At 39.1% G+C, this 15,369-nt stretch overlaps 1 protein-coding gene across 1 annotated transcript in view; it reads left to right on the top strand.

Annotated features, from left to right (window-relative positions):
- The window catches only part of CAMK4 (calcium/calmodulin dependent protein kinase IV), a 173,653-nt gene that overhangs the window by 86,693 nt on the left and 71,591 nt on the right, over positions 1 to 15,369 (top strand). The window contains exons 3-4 of the mRNA XM_050913388.1: positions 8,728 to 8,790; positions 9,436 to 9,518. Coding sequence (XP_050769345.1) covers positions 8,728 to 8,790; positions 9,436 to 9,518 — 146 coding nt within the window. The remainder of the gene's footprint in view (positions 1 to 8,727; positions 8,791 to 9,435; positions 9,519 to 15,369) is intronic.

Below are 15,369 nucleotides of genomic sequence, written 5' to 3'. Positions count from 1 at the left end.
CATCACTCTGAACATCTTCCCTTCCTCCTTCTTCCCTCAGCTTTTATTGTTGAGCACCTTGTTACATGGTATGGGATATCCCTTTGGTCAGTTGGGGTCAGCTGTCCCAGCTGTGTCCCCTCCCAACTTCTTGTGCACCCCCAGCCTGGGGCAGCATGAGAAGCAGAAAAAGCCCTGATGCTGCATCAGCACTGCTAAGCCATAGCTAAAACATCCCTGTGTTATCAACAATGTTTCAATCACAAATCCAAACCATAGCCCCATACAAGTTACTATGAAGAAAATTAACTCTGTCCCAGCCAAAACAGGTACATTGATCACATGGAATAATTTGATATCTGTGATGGAGATTACAATATTAATGGTAGCCCTGATGCATCAAACCTTCATTGGGTAACAGTGAAGGTTCACATGGATCTGTGAGTTGATTAAGAGAAGGGTGGGTACACTAGCTTACTATTTATGTGCAATGTCTTAAGTTGCAGTAAGCATTGCACTTGGCTAATAATGTAAGTAGACATAACATATTCCAGATCTTTGTCATGCAGCTGAGGACTCCTAAGAAATTGGAGTAGCTTTAAGAAAAAATGTTGTACAGGATGATACGAAATGTCCTATCACCTAATAGCTCTCAATTTCTAAGGGACTACTGTTATGTGGCAATTTATTCTGAGAGGTGGTGTGAATGTGAAGCCTTTTACAGAATGCCAGATGTCTAAAACTGGTTACATCACTTAGAATAAAAGCTGGATTAATAAATTTTCACTGAGAAGAGAGGAAATTTTTGGATTTGTAACTGTATAGGTGAAAAGCAGGAATGGGCAAGAAAATGGCAAGTACAATTTCCTAAATAATCCTATAAACACGACTATTCTGAACTACCTTTTGATTTACACATTGTTCTTGCATCTTAAAAGTGTCCTCCTCCACCCGGATTTGGGAACAGTGGCAACGGCAGTAACACACTATAAATAGTGAATAGCTGAAATGAGCAGTTCATGAATACCTAATAGCCTGAAATTTGTTTGCATAAACTCTTCAACAATTATCAAACATATTTGTAGAAATCTGTGTATAAATGAGTCAGAAACAGAAATAACAACCAAATTAGTCAGATAGTTAAGACCACAGCATATAATAAGGCTGTTCTAATGAACATATAACTTGTTTTGAACTCAGACATAAAATGTATTATTGCAAATGACCAGTGTTGTGCAAGCTCTAAGTGCCTCTGGACCCATGCTTCACCCTTTGGTGATGCTACCACGTTAATGTAGGTGAGCAATAAAACCCATTCACAAAGACTTGTGTGTCTTTGGGGAATATTACCTGCATCTGGTCAGCTTTACCATTGAAAATGTATATTACAAGATGCAAGGCCTTTTAATCTGATATGTCAGCATGTGATTTACTGTGCTGAAGTCTATACAATCCCACAAATCATCTCTATCCATCTGATGGTTTGCCTGCAAATGTACTGTGCTTGAGAAACAGAAGTGTTCCTTCTTTGATGGAACGATTTACATTTAACAGATTAACAGTACTATCATATGCAGACAGTGCATTTCTTTTCCATTTTTTAAAAGCATATGCTTGTACAAGCCCAGCTAATCTGTATTTGCATCCAGCAGGTTTGCATGTACAAGCAGACTTTTAGGCACCTAACAGGACAAATGCAAGCACATTGATGTAACTTGCAGTAGTTCCATGCAAGTGTCTCCAGTCTGTAGAATATGCATCAATTGAAGGATTATAGCCACAAATTGGAAGTGTGGACGTGTGCACAGAAAATAGTTGCTCTAATAATGAATAGTCTATTTTCTTTGCATTAATAATACAAGTGTACTTATGGAGGCTCAAAATACAAATTCTCAATAACGTGCAGAGTGAAAAATCCCTGCTGAGTTTATGGAAGATATGTAGGGCTGTGCAATTACTGCTGTGCTTTATTGTATTGTTTGATGTGTTCTTCAGGGACCTCATGTTCAGCTTGAATGGAGATAGAGCCAGAATAGTCTGCCAAGCTTAAAATACAAAAAAAGATTATTTTCAACCATTTTTTTTTAAAAGATAATATTAGTCCATTAGGAGTACAAAGGTTACTCCCATACAAAGAGAGAGCTGCTGACCTTGCTGAGAAGGTAAAGCAATGTCCCAGCAAGAACAGCCTCTAAAACATAGGAGGAATTCTTTACTTGAAAAACTCTTATTTTCATTAAAAAAAAAAGGTGATGCAAAGAGTCAAATCACCTGAAGCAGGTGTTAAATAAATGCCCTAGTTGGAATAAAGAAGTATCCTTTCATTCAGAAGGGTCAGCTTTTTTTAATTCTGCTTTTATCCACTGTCCACTGCCATGCTGGTTACTGAATTACACCAGAGTAACTCAGAGAGGTAGACTGGGTCACATACAAAGCATCTATTTTCATTTGTTCTGGGATTTTTCTGTCATACCACTTTTTATATCCCCCAAGATTCTTTATCACTTAGGGTGAAGACTGACATCCATATCTTGCATTGATATATAGACCAGCTCAGATGCATGATTTCAGCAGTACTACCCAGCTTTATACAGATGAAAAAGCACATTCAGAAGTCTTCTTTAGAGTGTTTTAATCTTGAAGTCTTGACTGAAAGACTTTCTGAGAAGTTATTCTATGTATGAGTTGGGCAGAAATTGGAATTCCTGTTACCCAGGACATTCTGAAATTAAAAAGCAAAACCTAAAACTGTGTAGAAAATATGTACTTTGAATCTTCTTCTTGTGACAATTTATTTAAATTCAGGCTTTAAATTCAAGCTCATTTCTTTTTTTCTTGAAACCTTTCAAGAGAACCTGGGTAACCCAGCAGCCCTGTGCGTAGTTGTGACAATTGGGAACAGACCTTTTAGACTAGTAGGGAATCGGCAGCACTGGTTGTGGGTAGTCTATGTCTGTATAGGTTTTACTATTTCAGCTTAACTGTGAGAAGACAAAATAATGGCTAAGTTATAAATGGTAATTAGCAATTGACTCCATAAAATACAGAAAGGATTAGGCTGCAGAGCAGTTACTTTAGCTGAGACGAACATAAAAATTGTTTCTTGGAAGCACCTTTAATAGAGTGTTGTGGCAAGCCAATAATGATTTGCAGCATGCTGCCTGTAAGTGCAGAGTAATACATGCTCAGAGCTTGACCTGCTGGTTCGATAAAGCATTCATTGCTCAAATTAGACGTGTTCATGTGAGTCAGTAAGTGGGATATTAAATAAGGAGCTGTGCAGAGCTGGGGTGAATAGCCTCCCTGAGGTGGGCAGTGCTGTGAAGCTCCTCGAGAGCTGTTTGCATTGGCTGCTTTACACCACTTGCCTGGGCACAGTGTTGTCATCCAAGCTGCATGGCGGTCACACCTGGCCAGATGTGCCCCTCCATGTCCACAGCACCCTGTCTCCTATTCACATCAGAGACTGGACTTGCAGGATCAGGACTGTGGTCTGCTTCTTGCTCTCTACTGAGTTTGAGGGGTCTGTACATCTGTTGGCCACCTGTTTTCAGAATGGCGTATCATATTGCAAGGCAGCAGCTGGATTAATCTGTTTACAGTGACAGTTCATTTTATCTTGTTTCATTTAATTCAGATAGAAGCAAAACTTACATCTCAGGGGTTTGTAGCATCACTCCACCTCACCATCTCAGGGCATGGAAACATGGAAGAATCTCAGCTTTCATTAAGGATTTTTCCAGCCCTTTCCTTTGTCAAAATAGTGTGAAATTTATAAATCAGAAATAGTGTCCTGGTTTTGGCTGGGATAGAATTAATTTTTTTCCTAGTAGCTGGTACAGTGTGTTTTGGATTTAGTGTGAGAATAATGTTGATAAACATGCTGATGTTTTAGTTGTTGCTAAGTAGCACTTATCCTTAGTTAAGGATTTTTCAGTTTCCCATGCTCTGCCAGCAAGCAGGTGCACAAGAAGCTGGGAGGGGGAAGAGCCAGGGCGGCTGACCCGAACTAGCCAAAGGGATATTCCATACCATAGAACGTCATGCTCAGTATATAAACTGGGGGGAGTTGGCCGGGAGGGACTGATCGCTGCTTGGACATCGGTCAGTGGGTGGTGAGCAATTGCATTGTGCATCACTTGTCTTTTCTTGGGTCTAATTTGTCTCTTTTTGTTGTATTCCTTTTCATTACAATTATTATTATTGTTATTATATTTGTATTATTATTCTTGTTATTATTATATTTTATTCTATTTTAGTTATCAAACTGTTCTTATCTCAACCCGCAAATTTTACTTTTTTTTCCCCCCATTCTCCTCCCCATCCCACTGGGAGGGGGAGGAGTGAGCGAGCGGCTGCATGGTGCTTAGTTGCTGGCTGGGGTTAAACCACAACAAATAGACTGATTACAGACCTAGCGCTAGTTCACTGTATCAAATTTCAAAGACACAGCGTTTGTAGAGATATATATATGAAATAGATAAATGCCTAATTCTAGAGAAGTGATATAACTGGAGAGACAAAATATTAGGAATAATCCAGGAATAATTACCTTTTTAATGTAAATGCTTTAATATAAATTAAGGGGGTGGATAATTTCAGACACCCACACTTGCAAAGGCTGTCCTAACTTCCTGGGCCTTGGTTGTGTGAAATACTCTGGTAATGCTGTTAATCCTATGTCTGTCTGTCTGTCTGTAAACAGGACATATGATTGCAGTTTTGAGTGCACACAGCGTACTACCATTTGTCTAGTGGTCTCAGGTAACACTGCAAAGCCATATGTCTGGCTGCAGTACAGAGAGACATTTCAGTTCAGCGCACTGGCTTCTTGGACGGCCTCTTGCTCCCAAGTTCAGGTCGCTGGTTCTTTGCTGCTGCAGGTACTTTTATCTACTTAGATTAAAGCCAGCATGCAGATGCTTACCTGCGCTACAGTCACAGCTCCTGATTTGCTTACTAAAGCTACTGTGGAGCACTGCAAGCCACAGCACAAGGCAGGACTGTATCGCATGTACAAGCAGTTCTTGCAGATTTGCTGCGTTTTAAGCGCTTCATGTGGATGTCTCCACAGGTAAGCCATGGAAGCATGTAGATGTGGGTTTTAATAATTACAGGCCATCTAGCAACTTTGATTTTTTTGGTCTATGGGCAGTGAAATCTTCATGCCTAGGGTCAGTGGTGAGGAACTGATAAATAACTGTTTCAGGATTACTTGGCAAATGACTTCTCAAATTGATACAGATGTACCACAGCAGAATGCTGCTTCATAGGCCTATCACAGCAAATGCCTCTTGATTGCTTGCAATTTAAAGTTTGCCAACAAAAAATACAGCTCAGTAAAATCGCACCAGTGTTAAAATCACTCAACCAGTCATTCGCATGACCTGGTACAGAATTAGTGTAGGTAAGTTTTTCACATAGAGAAAAGAAATCTTTTAAGTAGAAATCAAATTATACTAATGAAATGTTTGACCAAAAGAATACTCTAGTCCATTTAGCATAGATTAAAAGCAAAGAATAAAGGAAGCTTGTAGAAGGATAATCGCTAAACTAGTTGAACCGGGAAACATCTGAAAGTTAATATTTGATTGTTTTTTCTCTTCACAAACAGACCAGTTCTGCTGACCTTATTATTCTTGACTGATATACTCACAAAGGTCTCACTGACACTCCTGTGAGTAATGTTAATTTAAGGAAAGCTAAGATAAATTGTTATATATTGTACTGCATATCTAAATTGCATCCAAAGAGGAGGAGACAAAAATAAACAGTTTTGCAGCGTCATTTTGGTCAGTTATTACATCTACACATATCAGAACACTGTATTTGATCTAGCCAAACGTACTTAATTTGCCCAAACATTTGTGGTAATAGGATATTTTGGTTAAATTATCTGAGTTTTAAAATTTGTTACTCTAGCAACATATACTATAGAGTGAAATGACTGACTGTCATCCTATCAAATAATTTGTCAGGAATATAAGTAGTTGAATTGCTGATACTCCTGCCCAAACTAAAAATAGGCCAAGTTTGGCTCTGATATAAGTAGGTACATTTTGTTGGAGGGAGCTGAAACAAGACAAGTGTTGATACAGCTCTATATTTAGTGTAGGAGAAGGTAAGAAAATAAAAATGATAAAACAGGCTGTCTGTAATAGAATGCCATGACTACATATGCTGCTGCTTTTACTCTGGAACAATTCATATCACTTATACATGCACATTTCTGTTGTAAAATCTGTACCAACAGTCATTTTCCAGGATGCTTATAAATATGTAACACTCCTAAGTATTTCTCTGTGGCGTATTTGCCATTACATCTTAGCATCTTGAATTTTTAGGTACCTTTTCCTCATACCACCACCTGAGGAAGTATTATGAAAGTCTGCTGTTTTGTGTCAGGTCAGGAACTGGATCACAGAGGGACTCGCCTACAGTTGCGGAGTAAACGTCTGGGAAAGCAAGGACCTGAAACTGAGTCTCAGTTCACTTTTTCACTTGCTTTGTTGCCACCTGCAAGGCGAGAGGAGGCCTCTATAGTTTCTCAGTTGTAACTACTCGGTGCCAAAAGGAAGCATCTTTAGAGTTTGGACAGCCTCTTCCATGCTTGTTGCCAGGCATGCTTGATGCGCAAACATTTTCAAAACTGCAGAAAACAAACTGTAGGTTGTTCAGTTTGTAGTGGTGCTTTTGGATAAGGTAAATTGCTCAGTCTAAACAGCTCTCCTGGGGAAATGACTGTCCATGCAATATTGTACATTAATTTTTCTGATCCTGTCAGAGATGCAAAGTGTATGAAAACAGTCCAGGCGTGTATTACTCTCTGAATGATCAAGAGCCCCTTACTACCCAGCAGCGAGCTTTGGAGTGCCTGGCTGTGCATTTGCACTCACAAAAGTAACCCAGAGTTGAATAACGGCACTGATGCCAAGCGGATGTTGAAACTGAGTAAGACCACAGGCTGATGCTCACAGCATTTTAGGAAAACTGCATGGGAGACCATTCTTCAAACCTGCTGCTCAGTATTTGTGTAGCAGGCAAGAGCAAAGAAACAGTTGCATTTGGAGTAAAAAGCAATAAAGTTTATAAAGCCTGTGATAGTCGCAGAGCTTAAAGGGTCCTGTGTTTGATCCCAGAGCAGACGCTTACCTGTGAAGATTTAGTTATTGACCATGTTCTTTGCCTCCAATTAGGTGTTCAGGTAATGGAATATTTCATTCCTCTTTTATTTTTGCTTTCTGCTGCTTCTCACATGCACTGAATCTTTCCAAAGTTGTTCTTTCTTTCTTTCATTTTGCTTTCTGGCGGAGCCACTAAAAGAAGTTAAATATCAATGAGTTTCAAGAAATCCCTAAGGGCTCTAGTTCTTCACTCATTTACACCACTATCAGAGTACTGTGGCATTACTAACCTAGAATCATTCCTGATTAACACAAGGGGAGAATCAAATTCTGCCTTTCCTGTAGTTCTGAATGTGACTGATACTTGGATTTTGTTGTTGCTGGAAAAAATGAAATACTAAGAAGTACATATTTTCTTTCAGTTGATAAAAAAAAGAGATTATTTTTTAAGCATGTGTCTTCCTCACTAAGAATTTGAAGGTAGTTTTATGTCCCTTTTAAAGACTTATGTATTATGACTGTTCATTTCCCATATGATGTAAAAAACCAAAACCAAAACCAAAACATGTGTTTGATGAAAAGCCTCCACTAAAAAAAAAACCACACAAGCCTCCCTCAAAATGTTCTGCTTGACATCATCTGTGTCATCAGTTTGGAAACAGGTAGTGACTTAACTTGCTGTCTCTCATTCATTTCGTAACCCCTGAGATGAAGAGTGCTGTAGAAGTGTGTTTATAATTGTCATCAGTGTAGGATTCCTCTAGGGTTTGTGAGAATATTTGCAAACCAGATAGTTTCTTCACAAATGTATTAATTACCTTAGCAACATAAAAGCATGCATAATTTGCTTGCAAGCATTTTCCTTTCTTGCTTGCTTAACCATTCAAGTTCTGGGAGAGCTGCAGTTGTCTTTCCTGAGTGAAATGCTCCCTAGGTCTGCATTTCTTGTGAGAAATGACCGATGTCCCCCAACAGGACATAGGTTGTGCCTGGATTGTTAAAGAGTGCAATTTGAGAAGGGAAGGAAAGGGAAGGGCTAATCCTCTCAGAGATTTAACCAAACAGATAGTCTTTTGCATTAATAGACCATTCTGTTAGATATATCTGAAGCAAGCTGAAGTTAAACCTTATACCCTGTCTGTGCCTGGGGGTGTTTGACCTTTGCATCACTTGTTCTAAGCAGCATGTTACACTGCTTTGATGTGCACATCCTATGTGCAGAAACCTTTTTCCAGTACAGCTGCTGAACAGTGTGTCAAAAGGAAGCTATCCTGCCATAAACTGAACCAACATAAGTAGTAATAGATGAGGGCAGAACTTGAGTAAAAATAGGAATTTTAGCACCTTTTTCAGATGTCTTTCCTATATTCTACTTCTTGCGTGACTTACATGTGCATTTGTAATCATTTTGCTAGATGCAGATGTTTTTCTGTTGTAGTATCTGTCTCGTGTTAAAGGAAAATTACTCCTTATAGTATATTTGACTTGTGTGTCTTGCATTAACTTATTCTCCTAGGAGATCTAGAAGTGCTGTTCATACATATTTTCCTGTGATGAAGCTAGAAGTTTCTACTGTTAACATAGAAATAAATTTTTCACTTTCTTGCTCCCCACTTTTAACCAGGTAGACAAGAAAATTGTCCGCACAGAAATTGGAGTTCTTCTTCGCCTTTCGCATCCAAACATTGTAAGTTTAGCCTTGTTCTTTCACTCCACATTTGTTTCTTTGTTTTTTCAAAATTCTTTCTGTTCCTGGGAGATGACTGTTGTGGTTCACCCATACAGACTTGGGAGAGTCCTGGATTAAAGCTTTGGGTTCTCCTCATGAGCGCATTAGCAGCTTGTTATGGAAGACTGTTGAATTGTATTTACACTTCAAAATAAATTATTGATGTTCTGACAGAGTTGAGTGAGAAAGTATGCAAAAGAAATTCTGTAAATGAAAGGGGAAGTTGGTGTTGTCAGTCCTTGGAGGGTGGGGAAGGTCTTACATTCAGTTGCTCTGAAAGATTGGCAGACAGGTGTTGACAAGCACTAACAGAAGCAGCTTCTTAAACTCCTGTGTTACACAGAGATTGCTGAGGTATGAGGAGTATGAAAATAACAAAAAAAAAAAAGGAATGCAAAGGAGATGAAGCTAGCAAAAAAAAAAGGGGGCTGGGAGAGAACATGCACAATAACTTGCTCAGCTGCAAGGTAAATGATGCACCAACTTCAGTTGGTACCATCCTCTGCTTTATTGACTATGGTCTGTTCCCTGCTGTTGGCCCTGTGATATGCTCAGCAAGAAGACAAATGAGCAAAATGAATCCTTTTTGTTATCTTTTACTAGATAAAACTGAAGGAGATATTTGAGACCCCTACAGAAATCAGTCTTGTTCTGGAATTGGTCACAGGTGGAGAACTATTTGACAGGTAAGTAAGTTACCTGTACTCACCTTGCTCGGTCCCTTCCCCAAGGATGTTACAGTCCAGATTTCTTCTCTGCACATAATCCCTGTGTTAGTAATTACTGGAATTATTTCATCAGCATATGGTTTATTCACATGAGTAAATATCTGCAGGAATTGGCTTAAAAATGTGTTTGGAAATGTGATTATCAGGAGATTTTTTTGGAACGAATACAGGATTTGAAAATGGAGGAAATTGTCAGTAAATTCTGAAGAGTACACATTATTGAAGGAAGGTGCTCAGCAGGTGCATAGCATCAGAGTGTGCTAGAGCAGACAAAAGGCAGGAAAAACTGGCAAAATCACACTGACAGGTCATCATAAAATATGGTAGGTGGCAATCAGCCTGCCAGGAGGATAGTGTTGTGTCAGATAAAAATTTGGTAAGCACAGTAACAAGAAAGAAATTCTCTTTGTATTCGTTGTATTTATAAAGCCTCTGTTTTTGTTACAAAGGTTCTGCAAGACCACTATTGAGTTATGAAGGTATTGCTCATAAGACTGCACATGCTTGTGGTGTAGATGCGTATGCATAAAGCGAAATAATTCTGTAATAGTGTTGGGGCGGTATTTTACTGGTAGGTATTTGGGTTTTTAGAGCAAGAGAAGATATGAAAAGCATTTGATACTGGCTTGAGTAAATCAGTTAGTTCACTGGCATTGGTGATTTCCAACTCATGTAAGGACAGATTATTTGATCTTCCTTCTTCTGTAATTAAAGCTTAGTATTTTAGAGGACTGTTATACAAATACGCATCTAAGACTCAGTCTGAAAGTATCTTTGACTTGAGAAAATGAAAGCATACTTTTTTTTTGTACCATGGTGTCCTGGTTTCGGCTGGGACAGAGTTAATTTTCTTCTTAGTAGCTGCTACAGTGCTGTGTTTTGGATTTAGTGTGAGAATGATGTTGATAACACTCCGATGTTTTAGTTGTTGCTAAGTAGCACTTATCTTCAGCCAAGGACTTTCCAGTTTCCCGTGCTCTGCCAGTAAGCAGGTGTGCAAGAAGCTGGGAGGGAGCAGAGCCGGGGCAGCTGACCTGAACTAGCCAAAGGGGTATTCCATACCATGGAACATCATGCCCAGTATATAAACAGGGGGAGTTGGCCAAGCGGCGCGGATCGCGGCTCGGGAACTAACTGGGCATCGGTCAACGAGTGGTGAGCAATTGCATTGTGCACCACTTGCTTTGTATAGTTTAATTCTTTTAGTATTGCTATTGTCATATTATTATTATTATCATTATCATTGTTTTTCATTCCTTTCTGTCCTATTAAACTGTCTTTATCTCAACTCACGAGTTTTTTTTTTTTTTTCCCTGATTCTCTCCCCCATCCCAGGGGTGGGGGGGCAGTGAGCGAGCAGCTGCGTGGTGCTTAGCTGCTGGCTGGGGTTAAACCACGACACATGGTCATAGCTACAACCTTGAGATTAACTATTTTTGAACGATAACAACAAAAGCAACTCCTCCTGTAACATCTTTAGTTCGACAGAAGAAAGATGCATGCTCTTTCAATACTCAGCCAAAGCAATCAGGAGAAACATGCTGCAAGTTAAACAACCAGTGAGTACCCAGTCCTGAGCTAGAGAGGACTCTGCGCAAGATGTCTTAGCTTTCACATAGCCCTTTATATATCCACGTGGTTTCGGACTGAGTGGTTTTCAGGAAGGCTGGATACTCTACAGGAGTCGTTGAGGAGAACAGTTAGCAAAGGGAAAATACAAATATGCCAGTGAAATGATTGGTTCCTGAGCAGCAACCATCTGTGTGGCAGAAGATAAAAGACTCCATGGGATCCAGGATGGGGAATTGCATTATTTGATGGAACTAGGATTTAATATTACAACATTTTCAACATTCTGTAATCTGTACTCAGCGGTGATTATGGGATTTGAGCTCTCAGATTGATCTTTCCCAAAAATTGTATGCTTAATCCAGCAGTTTGGCTAGGACAAGCTGTCTGGCATTGCCTGACAAGAAGCAAAGCCATTTAGTCACTTACTAGAATTGTGGTGCCCCCTTGTGATGCTACGAATGAGCACTAATACTATGGAGGTCTTCTGAATTCAGCATCCTCCTTTTCTCCATATATAACAGAACTGGAAACTTTGGTAATACAGTCCTCTCTGATCTGTGATTTGGAAAAAAAACAAACAATGAAACAAAAACATAAAAAGCTATTTTCAGCTGTTAAGCTAGCAACAGGAGTATTATTTCACTCTTCAACCTTAAACCAAAAATAATTTAGTAGAAATATGCATCCAAGATGTTTTGCACTAGTCACTCCAATTAAGCATTAGCTGTCCCTTTCCTCTCTTTCAGCTGGGTTGAAGGATTAACACTTGCGTTGTGCTATACAATGGCTGCCCTCTGAGTTTTAGTGAGGGTAAATTTAGCTTTCTGCCTTAGGGCAGACTTCCCCTCTTACGCTTAATCTTTTCAATCCATACATCTTTTTATCATGCATGAAGGAAATGTCCTAACTTGCAGAGAGGCCTTGTGCACTCTTTCCTCTGTGCTTTCATGACTCCCATCCCAGGAGAAAGCAAAACAACCCCGGAAAATCTCCTGCTGGGCAGTGGGGTTGTGTCAGAGGTGGAAGGAGAGCTGTGACCCTGTCTTGAGATCCACTCCATGGTTGTCCTTGAGACAAGACCCTGTACAGAGAGCATGTGGACAAGCAGAACCCTGACATGGGCAGGGACCACTCCAAGGGTTTGGATGACCTTATGTGCTCAGTGCGCAGCTACGTGACTTCGTAAACCACAGTCCATACACAGGCAGCAAAGCAACTTTTATACTCTGGACAAGTTACTCTTATGCCTCTTTCAAATTAGCTGTCAGCAAATGATATGACTAGATCTGTTACACAAATGCATCTGCTCTCCTTACTGTAAACATCTTCATTGCTGTTACTGTTACTGCTAATTCTGGTAATATGCTGGTACTTTTTATAGCAACTGTTTTAAGTCATGAAGATGACTTTATAAATACCCAAGATCCAATTAGTTTTCTAGAATCCTACTGGCATTGTTGATGTGCTGCTGGTTTCATGCCACTCTAACATAAAAGTTCTGGGTAATAAAATTGTTCACTTCCTTCACCATATTTAATATTTCTGTCAAATCATCCACGTTATTGCTGAAATGAGCTTTCATTATGACAATTTTTCAGTTGTGTTACCCAAAAGGAGATAAATTCAAACAAAAGTATTGGTTACACATCTGAGTTAATACAGCTGAAATGAGGTTGGTTTTGGTTGTATTTTTTAAAAAAAATCTGTTTCCCAGACTTCATAAATCACATTGTAGATCATACCCTGACATATAATATTCCACCATCCCAAACACCACAAATATAACTCTACACTAAATTGGAGAAGTTTGTGTAAATTAGAATATTTATTGCCAGTTTGCATGATTGTTTTTGCCAACCCAGTAAGTAAGCAGTGACAAAGAGCTTTTGAAGTAAAAGACAGACCAATGGACAAACTGACCAAGACAGAGAGAAAACTGCAGTAGGTCTAAATTAACTGATATTCTAGTTCTTTCCAGATGCTGCGTCTCCAGCTCAGTGCTGGCACATATTTCTTTGACATTTGCTTGGCCCTCCTCTTTCATTCCTGCATGTTTAAAACAGACATGCATGGTTGAAGTGCATGTAAACCAGCAGCATTTTGACACAGTCACAAGGGATGACCCTCTGATACAGCTCTGAGTGTCCCAGCAGCAGTGTGCCCAACAGCACACGGACGTGTTTCTCACGCTGCCACGATACTGAGGGCAGGCTGCTGTCACACCAGTCCTTACTGGGGCAGGAGCCAGCTGAAAAACAAAACCGCAAAATCAGCACAGCTGTTCAAATGCGTGGCAGAGTGGTGACTCTAACATTTGAACAGTCTTTAAAGGACCGTGTTTCCACTACACTTGTGGATAGGAAGTTTCAGGACTGGGAGCAAAGTGGCAGGCAAAGGTCAATTTTCATCCTTCTCTCACATCTTCCTTCTCACCTCGTCTTCTTATGAAGAGCGTTGCAGAGCCATAGTTCAGACCGTAGAGACATCTTTTACATGAGAAGTTTGAGCGATTGAAAGACATAATGAAATTTGGTTTTATTAGGTTTTTGGATGACATCATATTATGCATACAGAATAAAGTAATAAACCTTATGTGGATGCTTTTATAAGGCAGATTTATAATCAGATAGCTTCTCTCCATTTCAGCTCTTCTCCCTTTAACAGGAGAAATCTAGAGGCAGAGTTGATGGAATTAACCCTCTACATGCTTTCAGATAGATGGGACTGAATTTGAGCCCAAATAAAAGGAATCAAATATTTTAATATGAATTGAAGATCACAGTGGAAAAAAGAGTTTAAATGCAGTGACCATAAGGGAGTGTAGAATGAATTGACACCACAAAAACTGATGCAATTTTCCTGGAAAAAATATAGATTCATCTCATTTATATAGGCAAATTGTTTGTCAAACGAATTGCTTTTTTAACACATTTTTATTAATAATCAGTAAACCTTAGACTGTTCAAACATTTGATTAGATAAGTAACCAGTGGCCTTACTTTTTTTGTGTTAACCCCTTTGATTATTACCTCTTCAATTTTCTTTATAGTTCTTCCCTTTTAGAACAATGATGATTCTTCTTAAGCTTGGTTCAGTTACGTTTTTCTCTTACCTCTTCCTTTTGCCCTCTGTCCCTTCATTGTTCTCTACTTAAATGTAATTTCTTGGTACTGTTAACTTGGACTTTCTTTTCTATCGCATGGTGTATTTCATCAGATTCTTGGTCACTTTGTTGATCTGGCTTTGCTTCTAACAATTAACCTCTTTATTGTTACAGGCAGTAATAGGTCTTACAGCATGGTGAAGTCTGATATCTGTCTTTTATGGGCTTTTTTTGAACTTGGTCTTTTCCACTCAGATTTTATTCATATCTATTGCCTTTCAGCTGAATCACCAATATATTACTTTTCCAAGTATTAATTTCAGCAAAAAACATCAACTCTACTTTAACTTCATTTTAGTCAGAATACCTGCAGATTGATAAGAATAGTTTTTGTTAGACATTTTCTTTTTTCAGCTTCAAATGATAATGTCAATCCACACATTCTCCTTATCTGTACTTTGGCATCTTGACCACAAACTCTTCTGTTTCTTCCTTCATCTTATTATTAAGTGCACCAAACATTGTCTAAAAATACTGCTTACGGCTGGCAGTCTCTTGACGCATTTCTGTTTCAGATTTTGTATAATTTCCTCTGAAATACGGATTCAAGCTGCTACTGTCTTCTTTTATGGAGCGTACATTAACAAAAATATTAATTACTTGTTCTAAAGAACTTGCCTTTTTAAAAGATGTGGGAATGATTACCTCTTATGGACAAAATTTCCTGAAGCCTTCCCAGGCTTCAGGCACACCTTCTTGTTTCTGCTTATGGAAATTAGAATTGCTAAGGGACATCGAAAAGAGTCAAGGAATTAATCAGTCACTAAAGTGGGGGTCTTTTATAAACTAGTGGCAGAGTAGCATCTTTTATTTGTTTCTGAGCTCTGGTCTCATTATGTGGTGCCACTGAGCTCTGAACAGGGGTCAGAGCAGTCCTTTGTACTCTCTATTTCACATAAGCAAGTTACAGTGCCCTCACTCAGGACTGGCAGAAAAAAAAAGAGGTCTGACTTTACTACACCAGCTATGCCCTATTCTCTGAAATCAGAAGACAACACACAAATTAGCTCTGGTAAAAGTGCTGCTTGATGTCCTAATAGCTCATTTAGTGTCTCTCGATTTCAGCTGCAGTAA

The sequence above is a fragment of the Gymnogyps californianus genome, chromosome Z (genome assembly GCF_018139145.2).
Source record: "Gymnogyps californianus isolate 813 chromosome Z, ASM1813914v2, whole genome shotgun sequence".
In the NCBI taxonomy this organism is placed as follows: Eukaryota; Metazoa; Chordata; class Aves; order Accipitriformes; family Cathartidae; genus Gymnogyps; species Gymnogyps californianus.
Note: the sequence above shows the minus strand (reverse complement) of the source record. Positions and strands in the feature narration are given on the sequence as shown.